The sequence below is a fragment of the Spermophilus citellus genome, assembly GCF_964194105.1.
Source record: "Spermophilus citellus genome assembly, chromosome: 17".
In the NCBI taxonomy this organism is placed as follows: Eukaryota; Metazoa; Chordata; class Mammalia; order Rodentia; family Sciuridae; genus Spermophilus; species Spermophilus citellus.
The window spans coordinates 6,118,354-6,139,028 of record NC_138199.1 but is presented as its reverse complement, the minus strand read 5'-3'; the positions used below and the strand labels follow the sequence as shown (position 1 = coordinate 6,139,028).

The following is a 20,675-nucleotide window of genomic DNA, read 5'->3' as shown; positions in this document are numbered from 1 at the left end:
CTACCTGGCCGACAGCAGCAGGCAGCACTCGGGCACCTCCATCTTGAGCGCGTAGGACACCTTCTCCATCACGGGGCGGCTGACCTGCGGGACCCACAGAGCCCCTTCAGGCTGCGGCGGGAGGGCAGCAACCCACCTGCTGTCCACGGGTGGCGGTGGACAAAGGGGCCTGGCCCTGCCACGGACATCCTCTCTGCCCCAGGGTCCTCATGGGCAGAGGGTGGCCCTGGTGCCATGGCTGAGGCTGTGGGAGGTGCCTGGCTGCTGGCGCCGTCACCCCCAGGAAAGCTGCAGTGACCGTCCCCTCCGGGGCAGCCGACAGGCACGCTGTCCTGCTGGACGGACGCCTGCTCCGTGGCAGGGTCTCCCACGGCCTCCTCCGCCAGGCGACTCCGAGGAGCCCCTGGATCCCTGGCCCGGTCCTCCCCGCTCCCCGCCCTGCCCCTGGCAGGTGCCTCCTCTGTCCTCGGTGGCCTCGAAATCTATTGCCCCAAACCTCCTGCTCCCCAAGAGTGCCCCAAATCCACCAAGCGTCCCCATCCTCAGGACCAAGGTGCGCTGAGCGAGGCCACACGGGCGTGCCCACGTTTGTGGCAGCCATTACTACAAGGGCCACATGTGGAAAGGACCAAGCGTCCCTTGAGGGGTGAGTGCCTGACCCAGCCGTGCCCCCCCCCACACACAGAATGGCACTGAGGAAGGAGCAACCGGACGCCTGTCACCACACAGATGGGCCTCAGCGGAGAGAGCCGGCCACAGGACATGACCGCTGTTAGGGGTCCGCGTGCAGGAGGCCCCGGGAGTGATGGAGGTCATGGCCACAAAAAGAAAGGTGGTTCTGTTTGACCCAGCTATCCCGGTCCTTGGTCTACACCCAAAGGACTTACAATCAGCACACTACAGTGAGGCAGCCACGTCAATGTCTATAGTAGCTCAATTCACAACAGCTAAGCTATGGAAGCGACCTAGGTGCCCCTCCATAGATGAATGGATAAAGAAAATGTGGTATATATATTCAATGGAATATTACTCAGCCATGAAGATGAAGGGAATCATGCATTTGCAGGCAAATGGACAGAGCTGGAGACTATCAAGCTAAGCAAAATAAGCCAATCCCCAAAAAACCAAAGGCCGAATGTTGTCTCTGATAAGTGGATACTGACTCACAATGGCCAGGGTAGGGGTAGAAGTTCACTGGATTAGACAAAGGGAGGGGAGGGGGATGGGAAGAAAATAAGAATGGTGGTTCCCAGGGGCTTAGGCCCTTTTCCCATCGGATATTTATCAAGTGCTCTGAGTGCTTAGGATGCTGCCTCCAGGGAGCCCTCCAGGGTTCCCTCTCCCCGGAGGACCCGGAACATGCCACAGACCACAGTTGACACTGATTCCCTGGGCGGCAGTGGAGTAGGTTGCAGCAAAGACAAAGAAAGTACCCAGAAATGGCATGAGAGACGTGGTTTACGGCCAAAAGCCTGCAAGAGATCAGTAACTGCTCCAAGAAGAGTTCAGGGATTACAGACCAACAGCACCTCCATCCATCAAGGTGCTTTACCAAGTAGCACCTCCTCTCCCTCACAGCATTTTGTCCAGTGGAAACTGGCCGGATGAGTGACACACTTTCCACAGTGACTTCAGTTCTGTACCAGTCCCCACTGAGAGAGAAGTTTTATATGTTAGGCTGCAGAAGCAGTGACACCAGAATTAGCTTACTTTGATTACCTGTATAAGCAGCAGTTCAAGTAGCAACTGTTCTGAAATATCTTTTGACAGATAACAGTAACTTGCCCCAGTTGCCGGTGTTCACAAGACAAAGACAATTTCCTTCAAGATAATCTACTGCCCAGGCTTGCTTTCATCATTCCCTTAACTTGACTAGGGTTTGGGGAACAGAGAGAAGATATCCAGTAACATGGTGTTTTACTGTCCCCATTATCTTTAGGAATGATACTTTGCTTTATGCACAGAATTGTTTAAAATGTTAGCGAAGCCCTAAACAACTTAGGGAGACCCTGTCTCAAAACAAAACATGAAAAGGGCTGGAGTGTGGCTCAATGGTAAAGCACCCCTGGGTTTAATCCCTGGTACAAAAAATATTTAAAATGTTTTGTAAAATTATCTTCAGGATATGTGTATAAGGTGTATGTGGAACAAACATATTTCATGTTTATAGTTGGTCCCATACCCAAGATATTTAATTATATACATGTGAATATTCCAAAATCCAAGAAAAAAATCAGAAATCCAAAACACTTCTGGTCCCAAATATTTCTGATAAGGGATACTCAAAGTGTAAAAGCTTAATTAGCAACTGTGATAAGTTCAAGGCAGAAATAGTGTTATTTGGTGAGGGGTGGGTTTAAAGAAGGCTTGGCAGACATAGTTGGCTGAGATATAAAGTTGAAGTCAGAGTTAATGGAAGATGCAGGACAAGCATTGGAGTCAGCAAAGAAAGAACATCAAAGAGACTCTGTAAATGGCAGAAACTCAATCTACACTGCTTTCAGAGGAGGTAAGGGAGGGATTTGGTGGATTCCATCACTAAATAATCCAGGGACTGACTGACTTCAGGATTCAGCTAAAACTCATTGGTCCTGGTCTATATCGCCTGCTTTCCTTTAGTACCTTCTTTGGGTAGTTTTCCTCCTGGCAGAACAGCAACAATGGTGGCAACAGCAGAGAGATAGATAGATAGAGAGAGAGAGAGAGAGAGACAGAGAGAGAACACAGTGAGTGCAGAACGAAGACCTTCTCTGATTGGCCAGTTCTGACCAGAGGTCAACATGCGAAGGGTGGAGTCAACACCACCTGTTGCAGATGGTAGGGCTGTGTAGAGAATTCTGTCAGAGCACAGAAAAGAAGAAAGCCCTACAAAGGTTCTCTGAAAGAGAATCAGTTTTTTCATGAAGATATATCAGTGGGCTCACAGACCTTGCAAAGAGGCACGTCTCAGTAAAGTCAGACAAAGGAAACATCTCAAACAACCACATTCCATGAATTGTCACGGAATTTATAATCCATAATTTGAGATGCTTGTATCCTTTGTCTGTAAAATAAGATGTTGGATTATAAAGACCAGCTACCTCCAGTTCCCCATGCAACTTCCAATGAATGATTTCATGTCATACTGTTGTGAAAAATTCAAAGTCGAATTGGAGAGGTAATGTTGTGTGGGGATTAGCTACATGCAGAAGTTTTACAGGGCCTCCCGAGTTAAAATTCATCCATTACTCTGTTATTGGAAAAGTAAATAATGTCAGTGTCTCAGCTACCAGACACTTTAATCATGAAGAAATTGCTGCAAAAATATGCAAAACCTTTAAAGAGGACCTGGTAAGTGCTATGTATATATTTGTTATGATTCTTTGATATACATATGATAAAGAATAAACATACTTAAGTTATAAAGAATTGAAGCAATGGATTCCCAATGGATTCTTAATAATAAGAAGAGGGCAGCAAAGCAAATAATAATAATGATAATAACTTAGCATTTATGATATGCCAGGAACCTTGCTGAGAGCTCTGCGAGTATCTCATTCCTCTAAACAATCCCATGAAATGAGATCATAAGATCATCTGTTTTTTTCTTTCTCTCTCTTTAATTTTTATTTATTTATTTATTTATTTATTTTTTTTGTAGTGCTGGGGATTGAACCCAGGGCCTTGAGCATGCAAGGCAAGCACTCTACCAACTCAGTTATATCCCTAGCCCTGTGATCATCTGCTTTTCACAGAAGGAAACTGAGGGTCAGAGAGATGAAGTGGCTTGCTTGAGGTTGCAGGCCAGTAAAGACTTGAACTCAGACACCTATAACTCCAAGCCCCACTCTCTCTTCCCACATAATCCTTGAGAAACTCTCTCCCAGGGTCAAACAGGCATAGCCCTGTCTTTCGCCACGCCCCTCCACTCTGGCCACGCCCACTGCCTCTTCTCCCTTGGGGAGGGCCACGCCCACAAAATCAAGCCAGCCATCTCATTGGTCCCAGCTCAGATCATAGTTCTTGGTCCCCGCCCCCTGGTCCCACCCCTAGGACCCTAAGATCCTCCTCCCTCGGGGTAGGCCACGCCCCAAGCCCCAGCCACGTGCGTCCTCTGGCCCCGCCCCGCGCCATCCTGGCCTCTGAGGCGCGGCGGTTGCGGTTTTTGAGCGCGGATCCGTGGTTTTGCTCCTAGAGACGCCGCCCCCGGAGAGCCGCTATTTCTTCTTCTTTCCCCAACGGAGGGTGAGTTGGGGTTGGGGCCGGGGTCGGGGGCTGGTAGGCGGGCGGGAGCCAGCGTGAGGGGCGGTGCGGGTTGGCGGGCTCTGGCGGTACCGGCAGGTGCCCGGGGCGGGGAGCGCCGCGGCTTGAAGGGTCGGGTCCCGCGGGGGAGGCTGCGGGTACCGAGGGAGACTCCAGCCTCGCGCCCCCAGAGAGCCCCCCGCTCTCTCCCTCCTTCTCGAGTGGGTGGGTGGCGGGGACTGGGACCTACCGCCTGACCCCGGGGTCCCCCGCCCGCTCTAGGCGCCTTGGGGGAGGGGGGCAATTCCTGATCTGAGACCTGCGGCCGAACCGTTCCGAAAGCAGGTCCCGAGGCAGCAGGGGATCTCATCTCGCATCCCTAAGGTACGCGCAGCCCTGAGTTTGAGTTTGCTTGGTCTTGCTAGTCGTGGACGTGGTTTTATTCCACTCCGTCTTCAGCCCCGCGGAGGTTGAGGGAGCACCGAGATGAGCTTTCCAAGCTACTCTTCCACTTTAAAATGTTTTACCCCCGAATATTGTATATTGATGAAAAAGGTTTAGTTTTCTACTTTTAACCTGACCGGTCCATCCTAGTTTGAATGGACTGACCAGGGGGTCACTGGAGCCAGGTGGAACACGGCTGGAGGAAGTGGTTCACTGGGGATGTGCCCTGGCATGGGTTCATTTTCCCTGTGGCCCCTTCTTCCCTCTCTCTCTCTCTCTCTCTCTCTCTCTCTCTCTCTCTGGGGTCTCCCTTGAAGAAAATGAAAAGACTAACAATAGAATGAGAGAAAATATTTTCAATACCTAATCTAATAAATGAGTTGTATCTTAGAAGACTTAAAGATCTTCTATAACTCAAAAACAAACAAGAAAAAATAATTGAATTAGAAAACAGGCCTGGGGCTGGGCAGTGGCTCAGTGGCAGAGCATTGCCTAGCATGTGTGAGGCACAAATAAAGGTCCACTGACAACTAAAAAATAAAAAATGTTTAAAAAAAGAAAATGGGCAAATGTGTTAAGAAGTCATTTCTCCAAAGAATGTATAGAAATAGCCAACAGCACATGAAAAGAAGCTCAGCATCCTTGGTCATCATGATACTGAAAGTTTGGTCTTTCTTCCTGGTGCCAATCAGACAATGAGAAGGTTTTTTTTTTTTTTTGAGGGGGGGGATACCAAGGATTGAACTCAGGGGCACTCGACCACTGAGCCACACCCCAGCCCTATTTTCTATTTTATTTAGAGGCAGGGTCTCACTGAGTTGCTTAGCGCTTCACCTTTGCCAAGGCTGGCTTTGGACTTGCAATCCCAGTGGCTCGAGAAGCTGAGACAGGTGATTTCCTTGGAATTCATACTCAGATGGGGAAATTCCAGGACAAAGAAAAGGAACAGTGACACAACTCTTGTTAAATCATATCAGTTGCTCTAGAAGAAATGACCTGACTAACCATCCCTTCTATAATATTTCTTTTCTTTTCTGTCTGCCGACAACTGATATATTTTTATTTTTTTCATGCCTACTCATCTAGTATGTGCCAGATGTCTCTGTCTGCTATTCCTTAGTGCATCTCTTCAAACTGAGTATTTTGATTTGTAGATGAAGAACATCAGAAAGTTCAAAGCTCTTGAAGTCACAGGGCGAAAAGGCAGATGACAGCTAAGTGGCAGACCATTCCTTCAGTTTCCAGAGCCCAGGGACTTGCAAACTGTGATTACTTGTATCACTTCAGGAATTAAAACAAAAAGCAAAAAAACATAGATCCAAATTAAACCCCAGAGGCAAGGAGTCCTGGATGATGGTGGCAGTGGTTGTACTGCACTTGAATATCCCTGGAATCTATCACAAAAACATGGAGAGAGCCAGGCAAGGTGGTGTGTATCTGTAGTCCCAGCTACTCAAGAGGTTGAGGTGGGAGTATTGCTTGAGCCCAGCAGTTTGAGACCAGCCTGGTTAACATAATGAGACTCCCTAAACAAACAAAAAAACCATCTACCCATCCATTCATCCATCCACCCCAGAAAATGCAACTAGGGTAGCATACTGTCTCCCACAGACTAGATCTACAAGGAAACCAGATGGCAAGGACCCAAGTAGGTAAAGCTCAAGAATGCAGTGGTGTCCCCATGAGCCTTTCCTGAGAGAAATCTACTAGAATCTTTTTCAAGGATTAAATATGGCCCCAATTTTTTTGAAATTTCTCCCATCTAGAAGTTATGCTCTTTCCTTAAATCTTGGTGGGCCCCTTAGAAGACCAAGGAAGTGATAACGAGCCCATTTCTAAGCACAGTGTTAAACACCTTGCAGTTTTCACTATCTTTTACAAAGCTCATTCTGAAAAAAGATAACTACCAATGTCGGGTGTCAGGCCACCCTGAAGAAGCCCAAGCTGGTCACCTGGAAAGGCTGCATGGACATAGATCTAGGCTTGACCATCTCCAGTAGTTTCAGCCATCCCAGGCCAGGAGTGCCAAGGTAAGCCAAGTCAGGTAGCCACAGCCAGCATCTGATGGCAACTGCACTGGAGGCCCCGCAGGAGAGCCACCCAGCTGAGTTCAGTCAACTCACAGCACCATGACACTAAGTCATGGCTTGTGCCTATAAATTGGCATGTCCACTCCCAATCTGGTGCAGGGGACTGGACCCAGGGCCTAATGACTGCTAGGAAAGTGTGTCACTGAGCTACACACCCAGCCCCTGCCTCCAAGTTTGGAAAGGCTTGTTACATAGCAGTGGGTAACCAGATCCACCTTGCTGCAGGAAGCGTGGGGTCAGAACTGGCAGCATCAGCATCACCTGGGAGACTGTTAGAAATTCACATGCTCAGGGCCTGCGCTGGATCTTCAGAATCAGAATGCACACTACAACTTGACCCTCAAGTCATTGTTCTGGGAAATATGCTCAGATAATGAAAATGATGGGGACACTTTGGCAGTAGGTCTGGTGACAGTCCCAGCAAAGAGGAGAGGACTAGGCCCTGCTCCCTGTGTGCCTCCTGTTCCTCTATGTCTCCCATATGCCTTAAATACAACAAGCACTCTGTCCCTTATGCCCCTGCACCCTCTTCTTGGAATATTCTTCCCCCCAATATCCCAGGGTCTCATCTGTGTCAAATCTGTGTTAAAAATTAACAATCTCCCTGAGGTCTCCCCTATTTAAAAATTCACTAGAACCCAGAAAGTGCTCAATAACTAATGGTTCACATTAATTTTATTATTATAGTGGGTTTTGTGGAAGGCACTCTGTTGTTTGGCACCGGAGTACTTCCTGGTTGCTACATTTGGGTTGACAGATTTTGTTATTTTAAAAATTGAGATATAACTCATACATCACAATTTGAAAGCATATAATTCAGTGAATTTTATTAGAGTCATCCCTTGGTATCCACAAGGGATGGGTTTTGCCCCATGTATACCAAAGTCCAAGAATGCTCAAGTTCTTTTTATAAGTTGGTTTTTTTTCTACACACATTGTCCAGTATACTTTAAACTATCTTTAGAATACTTATAATACCTAATACAGTATAAATGTTGTATTAATATTTCTTATACTGTATTGTGTAAGGAATAATGACAAGAAAAAGGTCTATACATATTTAGTGCAGACACCACCATGAAAGGCCTACTATATGGTACACATCAGCAAAAATATAACCTTTTTCCCAAATATTTTTGATACAGGGTTGGTTGAAATGGTGGATGTGGAAACTGTGGATACAGAGAGATGATTGTAATTTGTTATAGCAGCCAAAGAAAATTAATAGAAGTGGCTTAAGCAAGACAGAAATTTATATAGTTTTCACATAAAAATGTGAATGTGGGTAGTCCTGGTCTTCTCTGATATTTCCATAGACAGCCAGGATTCAGAATAAATTCACTTTTTTTTGGTAGGGGGTACTAGGGATTGAACTCAGGGGCAGTCAACCACTGAGCCACATCCCCAGCCCTATTTTGTATTTTATTTAGAGACAAGATCTCCTGCCTCAGCCTCCCAAGCCTCTGGGATTCCAGATGTGCACCACCCTGGTGGCTTAATTTCACTTTTTTCCTCTCTCCTATCTGTAGGGTGTGGCCCTGCTCTCCTGCTCCAACACAGCATCCCATTTATAAGTAACAGAATGAACAAAAAGGAAGAAAGGACAAAGGATATCGGTGAGCTCTCTCTCGAGTCATTGCCTAGAAATTGTCATTTGACACTTTTCTTTAATCCTACCTGGTCACCTCTTCACAAGGGAAACTGGGAAATGGACATTATTATAGTCTCTATCCAGGTGCCCACATGACTTGCTAAAAATCAGAGGATTCAAGATGGAGAGAATGGATTATCAGGGTTATTATTATTATATTTTCTTGGGCTTTAATTCTTTTTTTTTTTTTTTTTTTGTAATGGTAGAGATTCAACCCAGGGCCCAGCTATTGCTAGGAAAGCACCCTACCACTAAGCCACATCCCTAACCCTCCTTGGGCTTGTCTTCATTTTACACATTTGAAAAATGCTTTCAAAAATTCACCAGCAGTGGCTAGGGATATAGCTCAGTGGAACAGCACTGACTTAGTATGCACAAAGCCTTAGGGTCTTCAGTATATAAACATAACAAAATAAATCACTGTGCATTACTGGTATATTTTTAAATGCTTGAAATGAAAAGGAAAAAAAAAACCTTTCTAAAATTTTATAAAATTCACCATGTATTATTCATGTATTTGTAGAAACAATGTTTGTGGTCCTGAGGTTGTAGCTAAGTGGTAAAACATGTGATTTGCATGTGTGGGCGCTGGGTTCAACCTCCAACATAAACAAACAAACAAACAAACAAATGTAATAATCAAAAAATAAACACACAAATCAACTTAAGGTCTGGGGGATGTACTTTGATGGTAGATCACTTGCCTACTGTGCACAGGCACTGGCACAAAAAAAAAATGAAATGAAATGAAAAGGAGAGCAACACTGAAATGTAGTAGTTTGCTTGTCAGGGCCTGGCCCTTTCCGGAAAGCTGGTCTAGAAGGGCTCCAAGGGAAGATGATTCTAGGAGAAATCCCAGTCCAAACACCCAGGAGACCATTGTGAGCAGCAGACATGATTAACAGACCTTCAAGAACCTCCCACTCCATCCTCCCCCCCCCCCAGCACTCCCAGGTAATCAAAGTGACTGTTGCACAAAGGTGGCAGCAGGCCCCAGGGTGAGCACCAGCTCAGGGCGTGGGGAGCTGTAGGGGGTACTGTCCAGCAATCTCCTGGTGAGCACTGATACAGGTTTGGCAAGCATCCGCCAAAATCTCAAGTCCACCTAGAATTCCAAAATATGACCTGATTTGGAAATGATGTCTTGGCAGATGTAATTAGTTAAAATGAGGCCACTGTGGAGTAGACCCAGGCCAGCTGCTGGAGGTCAGAGGCTGATTTCCTCTTCCTGGAATATCATATGGTCAGGACTTGAATGATGACTCCTGAGAAAGTGGTTAAGTGGAAAGAAAAGGGTGGAAAGTCTCTGGCCCAGGTAACTGGTTGAGACAGAAGCTTAATTAGCTTAAGAATTATGTTGGCTGGAGTTATGGCTCAGGGTAGAGCACCTTGAGGCACTGGGTAAGATGCTACCACCACATAAAAACAAAGTCTTGAGTCCATACACTATTTACATATTTATGAATTATGTCATTGGTTGGAGCATCCTGAAGGAATCCATTTACCCAGGAAAGAAAATTTGGGAAACTGTTAGAGGGAAGAGGCCACTATAATGGTCCAGGACCAGATTTGGGGTGTCAGCTGCTTGGTTGGGGGCTGCCCCTGTTCTTCTTCAGCCTCCTCTTTTGCTCCAGCTGGGGCTGTCTTGGACCTGCACATGGTGCAGGTGGGAGTTTCTCTCCTGAGTGCTGTGCACATGGCTGCTGCTGGAGCCCTCACAGCTTTTATGGAATGTGTGTGTGTGTCCATCCCTCCACCAACCTGTGTTTACTACCTGCTGAGTGTCAGTTGCCTTGTCACAGTCTGAAAGCTGCCTCTGCCTGGGCCTCCACACAGGTATGTGACATTCACATAGATGCTTGGCCCTCTATTGCCCTTTGAGGAAATCCCAGGGCCTGTGAAGCACCCTGTAGCTCACCTAAAGCAAAGGAGTTTAATTTGGGCACAAGCTGACAGATAAGGGCTGCAGAACTTGGTAAGGATTGGGATGGGGTGAAAAGATTTGTAAAAATGGGGTTCCTGTGCAAGAAACCCAGGAAAACATTGTAACTGTCCTAGCCCGTGTGAGGCCCTGGGTTTGATCCTCAGCACCACATAAAGTAAATAAATAAACTAAACGTATCGTGTCCATCTACAACTAAAAGTGTAAAATAAATAAGTAAAATAAGTTTATTGTGTCCACTTACAGTAAAAATGTTAAAAAAAATTGACCTTTTCATGGCATAAGGGCCCTTGGCCTGCTGGTTCGCTATTAATCACTTCATTTGTTTGTCATGCGAGCATCCAGAGTGTTTTAAGCTTGTCTCAGGCTCTTTCTGTCTTTCCTCCTTTACTTTTTAAATTTTATTTTTATTTTTTTGCCACCAGGGATTGAACCCAGAGGTGCTTACCCACTGAGCCACATCCCCACTCTGAGGCTATTTCTTTTTGTATAAATCAGAGACAGAACTCATGGTATGAATGGATAGATAGATAGACAGACAGACAGAGGGGAAAAAGAGAGAGAGAGTTTTTTTGGTGGAATTGGCTCATGTGATTTTTGGAGGCACAGTGTCCTGCGACAAGCTGTCTTTGGGCTGGAAACCCTGGGATGCTGGTAGTGTGGCTCAGTCCAAGTTCAAAGGTCTTAAAACCAGGGAAGACAGTGATGTAATTCTCAGACTGAGGTGAAGGCCTGAGAGCCTGCGGTTCTGCTGGTGTAATCCTGGGATCCCAAAGCCAGAGAGTTCTGATGTCCAAGGCTGCAGGAGGAGAGTGTTTGGCTCCAGCAGAGAGACAAAAACCCTTTTCTCTGTTTCTGCTCTGTCTGGGCCCCCATCGATTGCATGGTTCCACGTGGAGGGTGGAACTTCCCCAGTCAATTGTCAGGTGCCCACCCACATGGAGGGTGGACTTCCCCACCTCTTCCACTTTGACTCGCAGGCCATCTCCTCGGGGACACACACCCACAGATACGCTTTCCCACTTCTCTAGGTATTCCTTAATCCACCCACACAGACACTAAAATTAACCATCACCCCTCTGTGTGTCCTCATCTTCTCCTTGTAGGGTGGACATATTTCCAATCCTCCTTCCAGGCTCACTTTGTCTCCCTTCCTCAGTGAAATTTTCCTTGTATTTTCCCCTCTCTCAGTCCAAATTAGGTCCCTTTCTGCTGTCCTGTGATGCCCTGTGCTGATTTCTACAATCCTCACCTCCCTGTGTGCAGAGGAGTTCACGTCTCCTCCACCAGCTTGCAGGGCAGGGTCCTGGTCCAGTTCCTCCCTGCCTCTTCCCCTGCTGAGTTCACACTTGAACTCCCAACCCTGACTGTATTTGAGTATTGAGAGAAAGCTGGCTTGAGTGATCCCAAACATTGTTCTAACATTTCATAGATTTTATTAGCTCCTTGGTACTATGTTTGTGTAAAATTTATGGGTTTTTTTTTGGGGGGGGGGGGAAATCTACTGACCAGGTGACCATTCTTTATTTGGAAATGAATTACAGGGTAGTAAAGATGGTGTATCATAAGAAGTCCTCCATCCAAATAATGTGCCATGTTGGAGAGTACAGGTTCATATGTAGAGATCCCAGTTCTTTGCCTGTGGACCAACAAAGGGCAGGTTTACTGGATTCCCAGGATCCCTAGTTAGTGGGCTTGAAGGAGTCAAGGTGCCTGTGCAATTTCCCAGCCGTCACCACAGCAGAGACCTGCGTCTGCGGTGCCTGTGGAGAGCAGGCTTCTCTGCCCACAGGCTCCTGTCCTGTCCTCCCTGTGGGTGCCTTGTCTTTATCTCCTGCCCTGGGTTCAGGGCGTGAGGGGCTGCAGCTGGTGTGGGCAGAAGCCCCTCCTCTGCCTGCCTGAGGCTGCTGAGGGGAACTGGCAGCAGGCTGGGAGCCCCAGGTCGCCCGAGACCTCTTCCTGCCCTGTACCCCTGGTTCTGGGCCTGACTACAGTTCTGTGTGTCATTATTGCTCCCAGGAACCTGGTCAGCGCTGGAGAAGGGACATGGAGCTCAGGAAAAACGGAGCTTCCAAGAGTGTTCTCCACACCGTTCTGCTGGGATCTGGAAAAGAAAACATTTTTGTACTTTCTTTCTTTCTTTTCCTGTGCTTTTCAAAGAAAACTTGGAAACCAAACTGTTGGGGTGCATTGGCTTATCAGTGCCACGAGTCTTTAGTAGACTGGTGTGGCAGCTTCATTCCTCTGCCCGTCCTCACCAAAAGTTTCTGTGCTGGAATCTTGGCCCACCGCAAGGTGATCATTGAGATGTGCTGGGGTCTTTAAGAGTTGGCACCTTGTAGAAGGTGGTTAGGTTATTGGGGGCACAGATTAATGTAGGTATTGTGGGAGACTCGCTAGTTTCCAGAGAACAGGTTCTTATAAAAAGAGCAAGCCTAGCTCTGGCAGCTTCCTATCTTGTCCTGTGATCTCGTCTGCAATATGCTCCGACCCTGCAATGCTGCCTGCCAGGAGGACTTCAGGAGAGGCCAAATAGATGGGCTGTCCAATCTTGGGCTCTCAGCCTCCCAAACTGTGAGTTAAACAGATTATACCATTCATCCTCGCATGGCAGTGCTGCGGATTGAATTCAGGGACTTGTGTGTGTGAGATTGACAGTGCTCACATATTATCTTAGAGCAACAGAAAACTGACTAATTCAGGCAGACATTCATGCTCCACACTTGCTGTGAGAGCTTGAGGATGGGTGGCCATGTGCAGCCTCTGCTGGGTTCTGCATCACCAGGACCCGGGCTAACACAGTCCACCTTTACAGATAAGGGAGAGAGGTGGAAATGTCATCAGTCCTAATACCACCTGGAGCACCGCAGCTGGCCTCTGGGGCTGCAGTGCACTTTCCTTTGCTCTGATAAGTCATGTTAGGCTTCGTTATAAAAGCACAGTCCTGGGGCTGGGGATGTGACTTAAGTGATAGCACGCTCGCCTAGCATGCATGAGGCACTGGGTTTCATTCTCAGCACCACATAAAAACAAAATAAAGATATTGTGTCCACCTAAAACTAAAAAATAAATATTAAAAAAAGTGCAGGTCCCCAGTCACATGTACTTTACAGAATGCCTCAGAGCACACACTCTGGTGAAGAGGGATCTGAAGTTTTGGGAGGCCCTGTTGTGCTAGGGCAGCAGGATAGGTTGCTGAGACACCCAAGAAGACACCTGGAGATGGATGAGATATATCTTCTTTTTTAAATAACTAAAAAGTTTTGTAGTTGTAGATGGACAGAATGCCTTTATTTTATTTGTTTATTTTTATGTGGTGCTGAGGATCCGACCCAGTGCCTCCCGTATGCTAGGCAAGTGCTCTACCACTGAGCTACAGCCCCAGCCCCTAAAGTTCATATCTTTACATAAGATTTATTGGGCAATGCTTATGAAGGAGAGGTGCTGTGCTGGACAGGTGCTTTCCAGAAGGCCTAGGGTGACTGGCTGGACAGGTGGGCCTGCCCAGTGTTTCACTGTGCTCCTTTTCATTGAGGATGACACTCACGTGGAGGGAGCTGAAACTGCAGAGGGCCCGGCAGTGTTTGTCCCTCTTCCCAAGCTTGGACCTGGGCATGGAAGAGGGCCCAGACTGCCAGCATCTTATACAATTCCCCCTCTTCCTCTTGTAAAGCTTTTCATATGAGAGTTTTTATTTGATTTATTCCTATGTAAACACATCTGCATGAGCAGATCGCCACACAAAGCACTGCACACACTTAAAGCCTACAACTTGGCAAGCATTCACATGTGTGCACACCTGTAAGACCATCACCACAATTAGGACAGTGAATGCAATAATTTGAATCTGAAATGTTCCCCAAAGGGCCATTTACAGGCTTGGTTCCCACCTATGGCACAATTAGGTGATGGGACCTTTAGGAATTGGGGCCTAGGGGCAAATGGTTTGATCTCCTAACTCCTCTTGCCAGGATAAGCTGCCTCACCACAGCCCTAAAAGCAAAGGGTCCACTCAGCTATGGATTGAAACCTCCACACCTGTAAGCCACAATAAACTTTTCCTCTTTATATGTTGATTATCTCAGGTAGTTTGCTGCAGTAATGGAAAACTAACCATCAAAGTGAACATATGCATTCATCATCTTGACATGTACTGGTCCTCTGCAGTCACTTTCTGCCTGCTATTCCTACTCCCTCTAACCCAAGCAGTCACTCATCTGCTTTCTGTCACTCTCTTGATTAGTTTGCATTCTCTACAGTTTTTTAAAAAATAAATGTGCCTAGCCTCTAGTGTGTCTAGCCTCTTTCAACATAATAATTTTCAGATTTGTCTATGGTATTCTTGTGTCCACCGTTCATCCTCGCATGGCAGTGTGTAGATACTTGTGGTTTGTTCCGACCTTCATCTGCTAATGGACATCTGCATTGTTTCCAAGTCTTCAGGAATTACTAGAAACACGTTCATATGTACCTTCCTCCAAAAGTCACTTTATGGACTTACAGTTTTACTGCACTTGGTTTAGATTATGTGATAGCTTATATCCAACTTAAAAAAAAAAAAGTGCTGGGGATTGAATTCAGGACTTGTGTGTGTGAGGAAATCGTTCCAACATTGAGCTACATCCCCACCCTGGTATCTTCCCCTGTATATCCAACTTGTAAAGACATTTTCAATCTGTTTTCCAAAGTGGTCAAATCACTTTACATTCCCATCTGTAAAATTTTCATTTCATAATGTAGGAGATTTCTAGTTCCTCCAGTTGGGATTCCTACTTTCTGCTGTTTGGTTTTCAGCCTTTTATTTGTTTTTGCAGAATCACAATGAATAAAGGCTGTTTGCATTACATAAAACTAATGAAGCTTGCACTGATCTTTTAAAATGTGAAATAAAAGCTTAACATCATCTATAATCATATCACCCAATTTTTTTTTCAGAAAATATCAGACATGTGCACAAAACTGCAAACACCTGACTTTAGGAGATACCATTAAAAACAAATACTCGGGGCTGGGGATGTGGCTCAAGCGGTAGCGCGCTCGCTTGGCATGCGTGCGGCCCGGGTTCGATCCTCAGCACCACATAACAACAAAGATGTTGTGTCCGCCGAGAACTAAAAAATAAATATTAAAATTCTCTCTCTCTCTCTCTCTCTCTCTCTCTCTCTCTCTCTCTCTCTCTCTCTCTCTCTCCTCACTCTCTCTTTAAAAAAAAAATACTCTACTGTTGGGCCAATGGGTGCTGGGGATGAACCCACGGCCTTATGTGTGCTAAGCAAGTGCTCTCCCACAGTCACACCCCCAGTCCCTGGGTTGTTTCTGTTTTTAAATAAACATTTTCATTTATAAGCATAAAAATAACAGATCCTGTGTACCTTTTATTCACTTTTGCCCAGAGGTAATAGCTTGAAAAATTATAGTTCAATATTACCAAGGATAACACAGATACAGTCAGGATGCAGAGCATCTCCATCTCTGCAGACAGCCCACACCTTGTCCTTTAAAGCCACACCATGTTTTTATCCTGTCCCCACCCTCCATTTCTCCCATTTCTATGATTTTATCATTTTATGAATTTTACATAGATCAAATAGACCCTCCGTATGTGTTCTTTTGTGATTGTTTTTTTAATTCATTCAGGACAATTTTCCTTAGATTCATACAGGTCATTGCATGTATCTGCTTTTATTCCTCTTTACTGCTGAGCAGTTTTCCGTGTTATGGATGTAGCACAGTTTGGGTGTACAGTCATCTAGAAATGGACATTTGGGTTGATTCCAGTTTGGGCTCTTACAAATAACAAAGCTAGAAAAGATTGAATATAAGGGTATTTTGAGAGGTGTGAATATTAATATCCTCATGGCTCTGCATAAATTCTCAGACATACATTTGATACATCAAATGATATTTGTTTTTTAAAAAACTGTTTTCCACAGTGGCTATGCTATTTTAAATTCCTACCAGCAACATGTGAGTGAACCAGCTTCCCTGCCTCTTTACAGCTTTTGGTGTGGTGACTATTTTTTATGTTAATAGCTGTGCAGTGATATTTCATTGTGGTTTAAGTTGAACTCTGTGTATTGTCTTCAAGGCAACTGTCTGTTGACTTAATTTAATTTCCATACCTTAATTTACATATTAACAGCCTAGAAAAATAATTATGATCTAAACCCAAGTTAAATGAAGGAAGGAAATAACACAGATTAAAGATGAGGATAAGTGAGAGAACAAAAAATACTGTAGATAGAATTTCCATAAAATCTAAAGTTGTTTCTTTGAAAAGATCATCAAAACTAACAAAACATCACCTAGAGAGATCAAGGAAAAAAAAGGAACATTCTTGGTTTCAATTCTTGTGCTATAGGAGTCTTATTAAGGAAGTTGGGGCCTAATCCCACGTGATGGAGATTAGGGCCTACTTTTTCTTCTTTATTTTTTAAAAAATTATTTTTTTAGTTCTAGTTGGACACAATATCTTTATCTATTTATTTTTATATGGGGTGCTGAGGATCAAACCCAGGGCCTCACACGCACTAGGCAAGTGCTCTACTGCTGAGCCAAACCCCAGCCCCCCTACTTTTTCTTCTGTTAGATGCAGAGTCTCTGGTTTTATTCCTAGATTCTTGATCCACTTTGAGTTGAGTTTTTTGTATGGGGAAAGATAGGGGTTTAATTTCATTTTGTTGCATATGGATTTCTAGTTTTCCCAGCACCATTTGTTGAAGAGGCTATCTTTTTTCCAATGCATGTTTTTGGCATCTTTGTCTAATATAAGATAATTGTAATTTTGTGGGTTACTCTCTGTGTCCTCTATTTGTACCATTGGTCTGCCAGTCTGTTTTGATGTCAATACCATTCTGGTTTTGTTACTATAGTATAGTTTTAAGGTCTGGTATGCCACCTGCTTCACTCTTCCTGCTAAGGATTGCTTTAGCTATTCTGGGTCTTTTATTTTTCCAGATGAATTTCATGATTGCTTTTTCTATTATGAGGAATGCCATTGGGGTTTTGATTGGAATTGCATTAAATTTGTAAAGGGCCTTTGGTAGTATGGTCATTTTGACAATATTAATTCTGTGTATCCAAGAGCAAGGGAGATCTTTCCATCTTCTAAAGTCTTCTTTGATTTCTTTCTTTAGGGTTCTTTAGTTTTCATTGTATAGATCTTTCACCTCTTTTGTTAAGTTGATTCCCAAGTATTTTTTTTTCAGGATATTGAAAATGGGGTAGTTTTTCTCATTTCCCTCTCAGAGGATTTGGCACTGATATACAGAAATGCCTTTGATTTATGGGTGTTGATTTTATATCCTGCTACTTTCCTGAATTCATTTACTAGTTCTAGAAGTTTTCTGGTGGAATTTTTTGGTAAAAAGAATCAATAAATGGGATGGATTTAAACTAACAAGTTTCTTCTCAGCAAAAGAAACAATCTGTGAGGTGAACAGGCAGCCTACATGCTGGGAGCAAATCTTTTCCCCTCACACATCAGATAGGGTCTCTAGGGTATATAAAGAACTCAAAAAGCTAAGCACCGGAAAAAACCAAATAACCCAATCAGTAAATGGGCCAAGGACCTGAACAGACACTTCTCAGAAGAGGACAAATATATGAAAAAATGTTAATCTTTCATGTCTAGCAATTAGAGAAATGCAAATCAAAACTATTTCATCTCACTCCAGTCAGAATGGCAATTATCAAGAATACAAACAACAATATAGACTCCAAAGGCACAGCCCCCACTGACCCACCTCCTCCATTCACACCTTACCAGTCCATAGTGTCCCTAGGTTTAACCCCAGCATACACACACACACACACACTCACACACACCCCTGACAGGTGACTAATTTACTAATCATCAGTTTACCTCTAAACCTTCTTGCATTGTCTCACACATGAGCTTTTGGGGGACACCTAATAACTAATATTTTATCCGTCTAGGCTTTGTTGTGTTTTTTTTTTTTTTCAGCCTGGGTTTTAAAGGAACACTTTGCTGGTTATGGTTGGTCTTTATAAGTATCTATCTTCTTTTTGTTTTTCCACAAGAAGCCAGTATTTCCTTTGTGACTTCTGACTCTTCAGTCACAGAAAAACATTTTCAACTTCAATATGATGAAAGTATTTTCTAAGGAGCTTTACTTTTTTACATATAAACATAGGCCTGCTGCAGGTAGTGCATACTTGTATCCCAGTGACTCGGGAGGATGAGGCAGGACAATTGCCAATTGGAGGCCGGTTTCCCCAACTTAGGGAGAGCCTCAACAACTTGGTGAGACTTCATATCAAAATTAGAAAGAAAAAGAACGGGGGATGTGGCTCAGTGGTAAAGCACCCCTGGGTTCAATCCCTAGTACCAATAAATAAATAAATAAACAAACAAAAATCAAATAATGAAAAATAAAACCTTTTAGACCAATATGGGATCTACCATTCAAAGAAAATTCAAACTTAAACAGTCCCTTCCAATATTATGTGGCCAAACAGAAGTCACCCTGCACTGATGTGAAAAAAACCCAGTAGAGGCAAATCAAAGGGAGAGAATAATGAGTGTTCCTTGGAGACTAGCAAGAGAAAGAGGGGGAAGGAGTGGGTGCGGGTACCAGGTACAGGACAATGGGATGCACTTGAAGCCAATAAGCTGAATGTTTTAAAAAATACAACCTTAAATTATGAAATAAACTAGTTGTAAAAAAAATAAATACATAAAATGAAAAGGAGAAAAAATGAGAGAAGGGGGAAAGGGAGCTCTGGGGTGGGAGCAGGTGCATGGGGCCCTCAGTGGGTGGGGCTGGCTGTGGGGCCTCTAGGAGCCACAGGCCTGAAGCTGCTGTTGAAGGTGTTTCTGACCCTGGTGCTCTCTCAGGTGGCAGAGGTGGTAATGGAAGTTGAGCTGGGGTTTCTTACCTTTTCCTGTATCTTAACTTACATATCCTTACACTCTACTCTGAGTATGTATGTTTCTATGTGCTTTATTAATTTGTTTGACTTGTTGTTGATATTACCATAAATGACATCTCTGCATACTCTTTTGTTCAGCACTGGGTGGAGATTTACTTGCCTAATGACAAGGAGGTGGACATTGTTGTATTCCCTGCTGGATGGCATTGCCTGGTGCAGCTGTTACACAGGTGATTTATTTGTACTCCAAAAATTTGAACATAAGAGTTTTTTTCCTATTTCCAAATTACACTGCCTTGAGCAAAAGGGTTCAAGTTGGAGGCCAGCCTCAGTAATTGAGGAGACCCTGTCTCAAAATGAAAAAGGAAAATGACTATGGATGTAGCTCATTGGTAAAGTACTCCTGGGTTCAACCCCCAGCATACACACACACAAAAAAAAAAAAAGAAAAAGAAAAAGAAAGAAAGAAAACTTAGACCTGTATGGCGTTTACCATTCTAAAGAAACTTTATTAAATAGTCTCTTTCCACATTATGTGCCCCAGGAGAAATGAGGCTGCGCTGGTTTGAAAAATGCAGACTAGGCGTATCACGGGACTAGAAAGCTGAGGGGTTGCTGGGGACTAGCAGGAGGGTGGGGGAGGGAGTGGTTCAATATCCACCAAATTCAGAAAAATGTTCTGGAAGGACATAGTGGTGACTAGTGCACAGTTTAGAGAATGCCCTTAATGCCAATTAACTGAATCTTTTCAAAAACAAATAGAATGTTTCATTTTAAAAGAAGCAAAGCATACATAAAAAATAAAAACATAAAATAAAAAGAAGGAAGAAAACAAAAGTAGGGGCAAGGAATGGAGGCTCTGGATTGGTCTCGGTAAGAGGCGCTGCCTGAGGGTCCAGCAGGAGTTCTTGGTCAGGATCTGCCATTGCAGGCCTTTCCAGGTCCAGCTCTCTCTCAGGTGGTAGAGGTGGTGGAATTTGAGCTGGAGTGTCCCCAAGCACCGGAGGTGGCCCTGCAGCTGCAAGAGGAGCAAAGGTCAAGAAACTGTCCATGTTCCTTCCATGGGACAAAATATTTCTCACTGCCTTTCACACGGTTCCACACACAAACCCAACCCTGGCAGTGTCCCCAGAATGCATGCAGACAGTGACAGCTCTGCTTCTCATTGTGCCTGCCCAACCCCAGTTTCTGGAAGAAATGCTCTGCATCTCAAGCCCCATCCCATTCCTACATACTCATACCCCCACCTCAGTCCTCCTCACCTTCAGCCTTTCCTCCATGAGCTCCGGGTTTTCTGTCAGGGCTGGGACATGGTGGCCTTGGTCCTCCATTTCAGCACCTGTGACCATGACCTGGCTGTGGACATTACCAAGTGGGTAGTGAGGCAAGTGAGGGAGTGAGGAGACCACCCAGGAGGGAAGGGGGCAGCAGT

At 44.8% G+C, this 20,675-nt stretch overlaps 1 protein-coding gene across 1 annotated transcript in view; it reads right to left on the bottom strand.

Moving 5' to 3' along the window:
* LOC308635509 (uncharacterized protein) overlaps positions 1-20,675 on the bottom strand; it is a gene marked incomplete at its 3' end in the record, with an annotated part of 193,378 nt that continues 172,703 nt past the window's right edge. The window contains exons 5-6 of the mRNA XM_081269934.1: positions 20,077-20,261; positions 1-136 (exon numbers count right to left, since the gene is read on the bottom strand). Of these exons, the coding sequence (XP_081126060.1) occupies positions 1-136; positions 20,077-20,261 (321 nt within the window). The remainder of the gene's footprint in view (positions 137-20,076; positions 20,262-20,675) is intronic.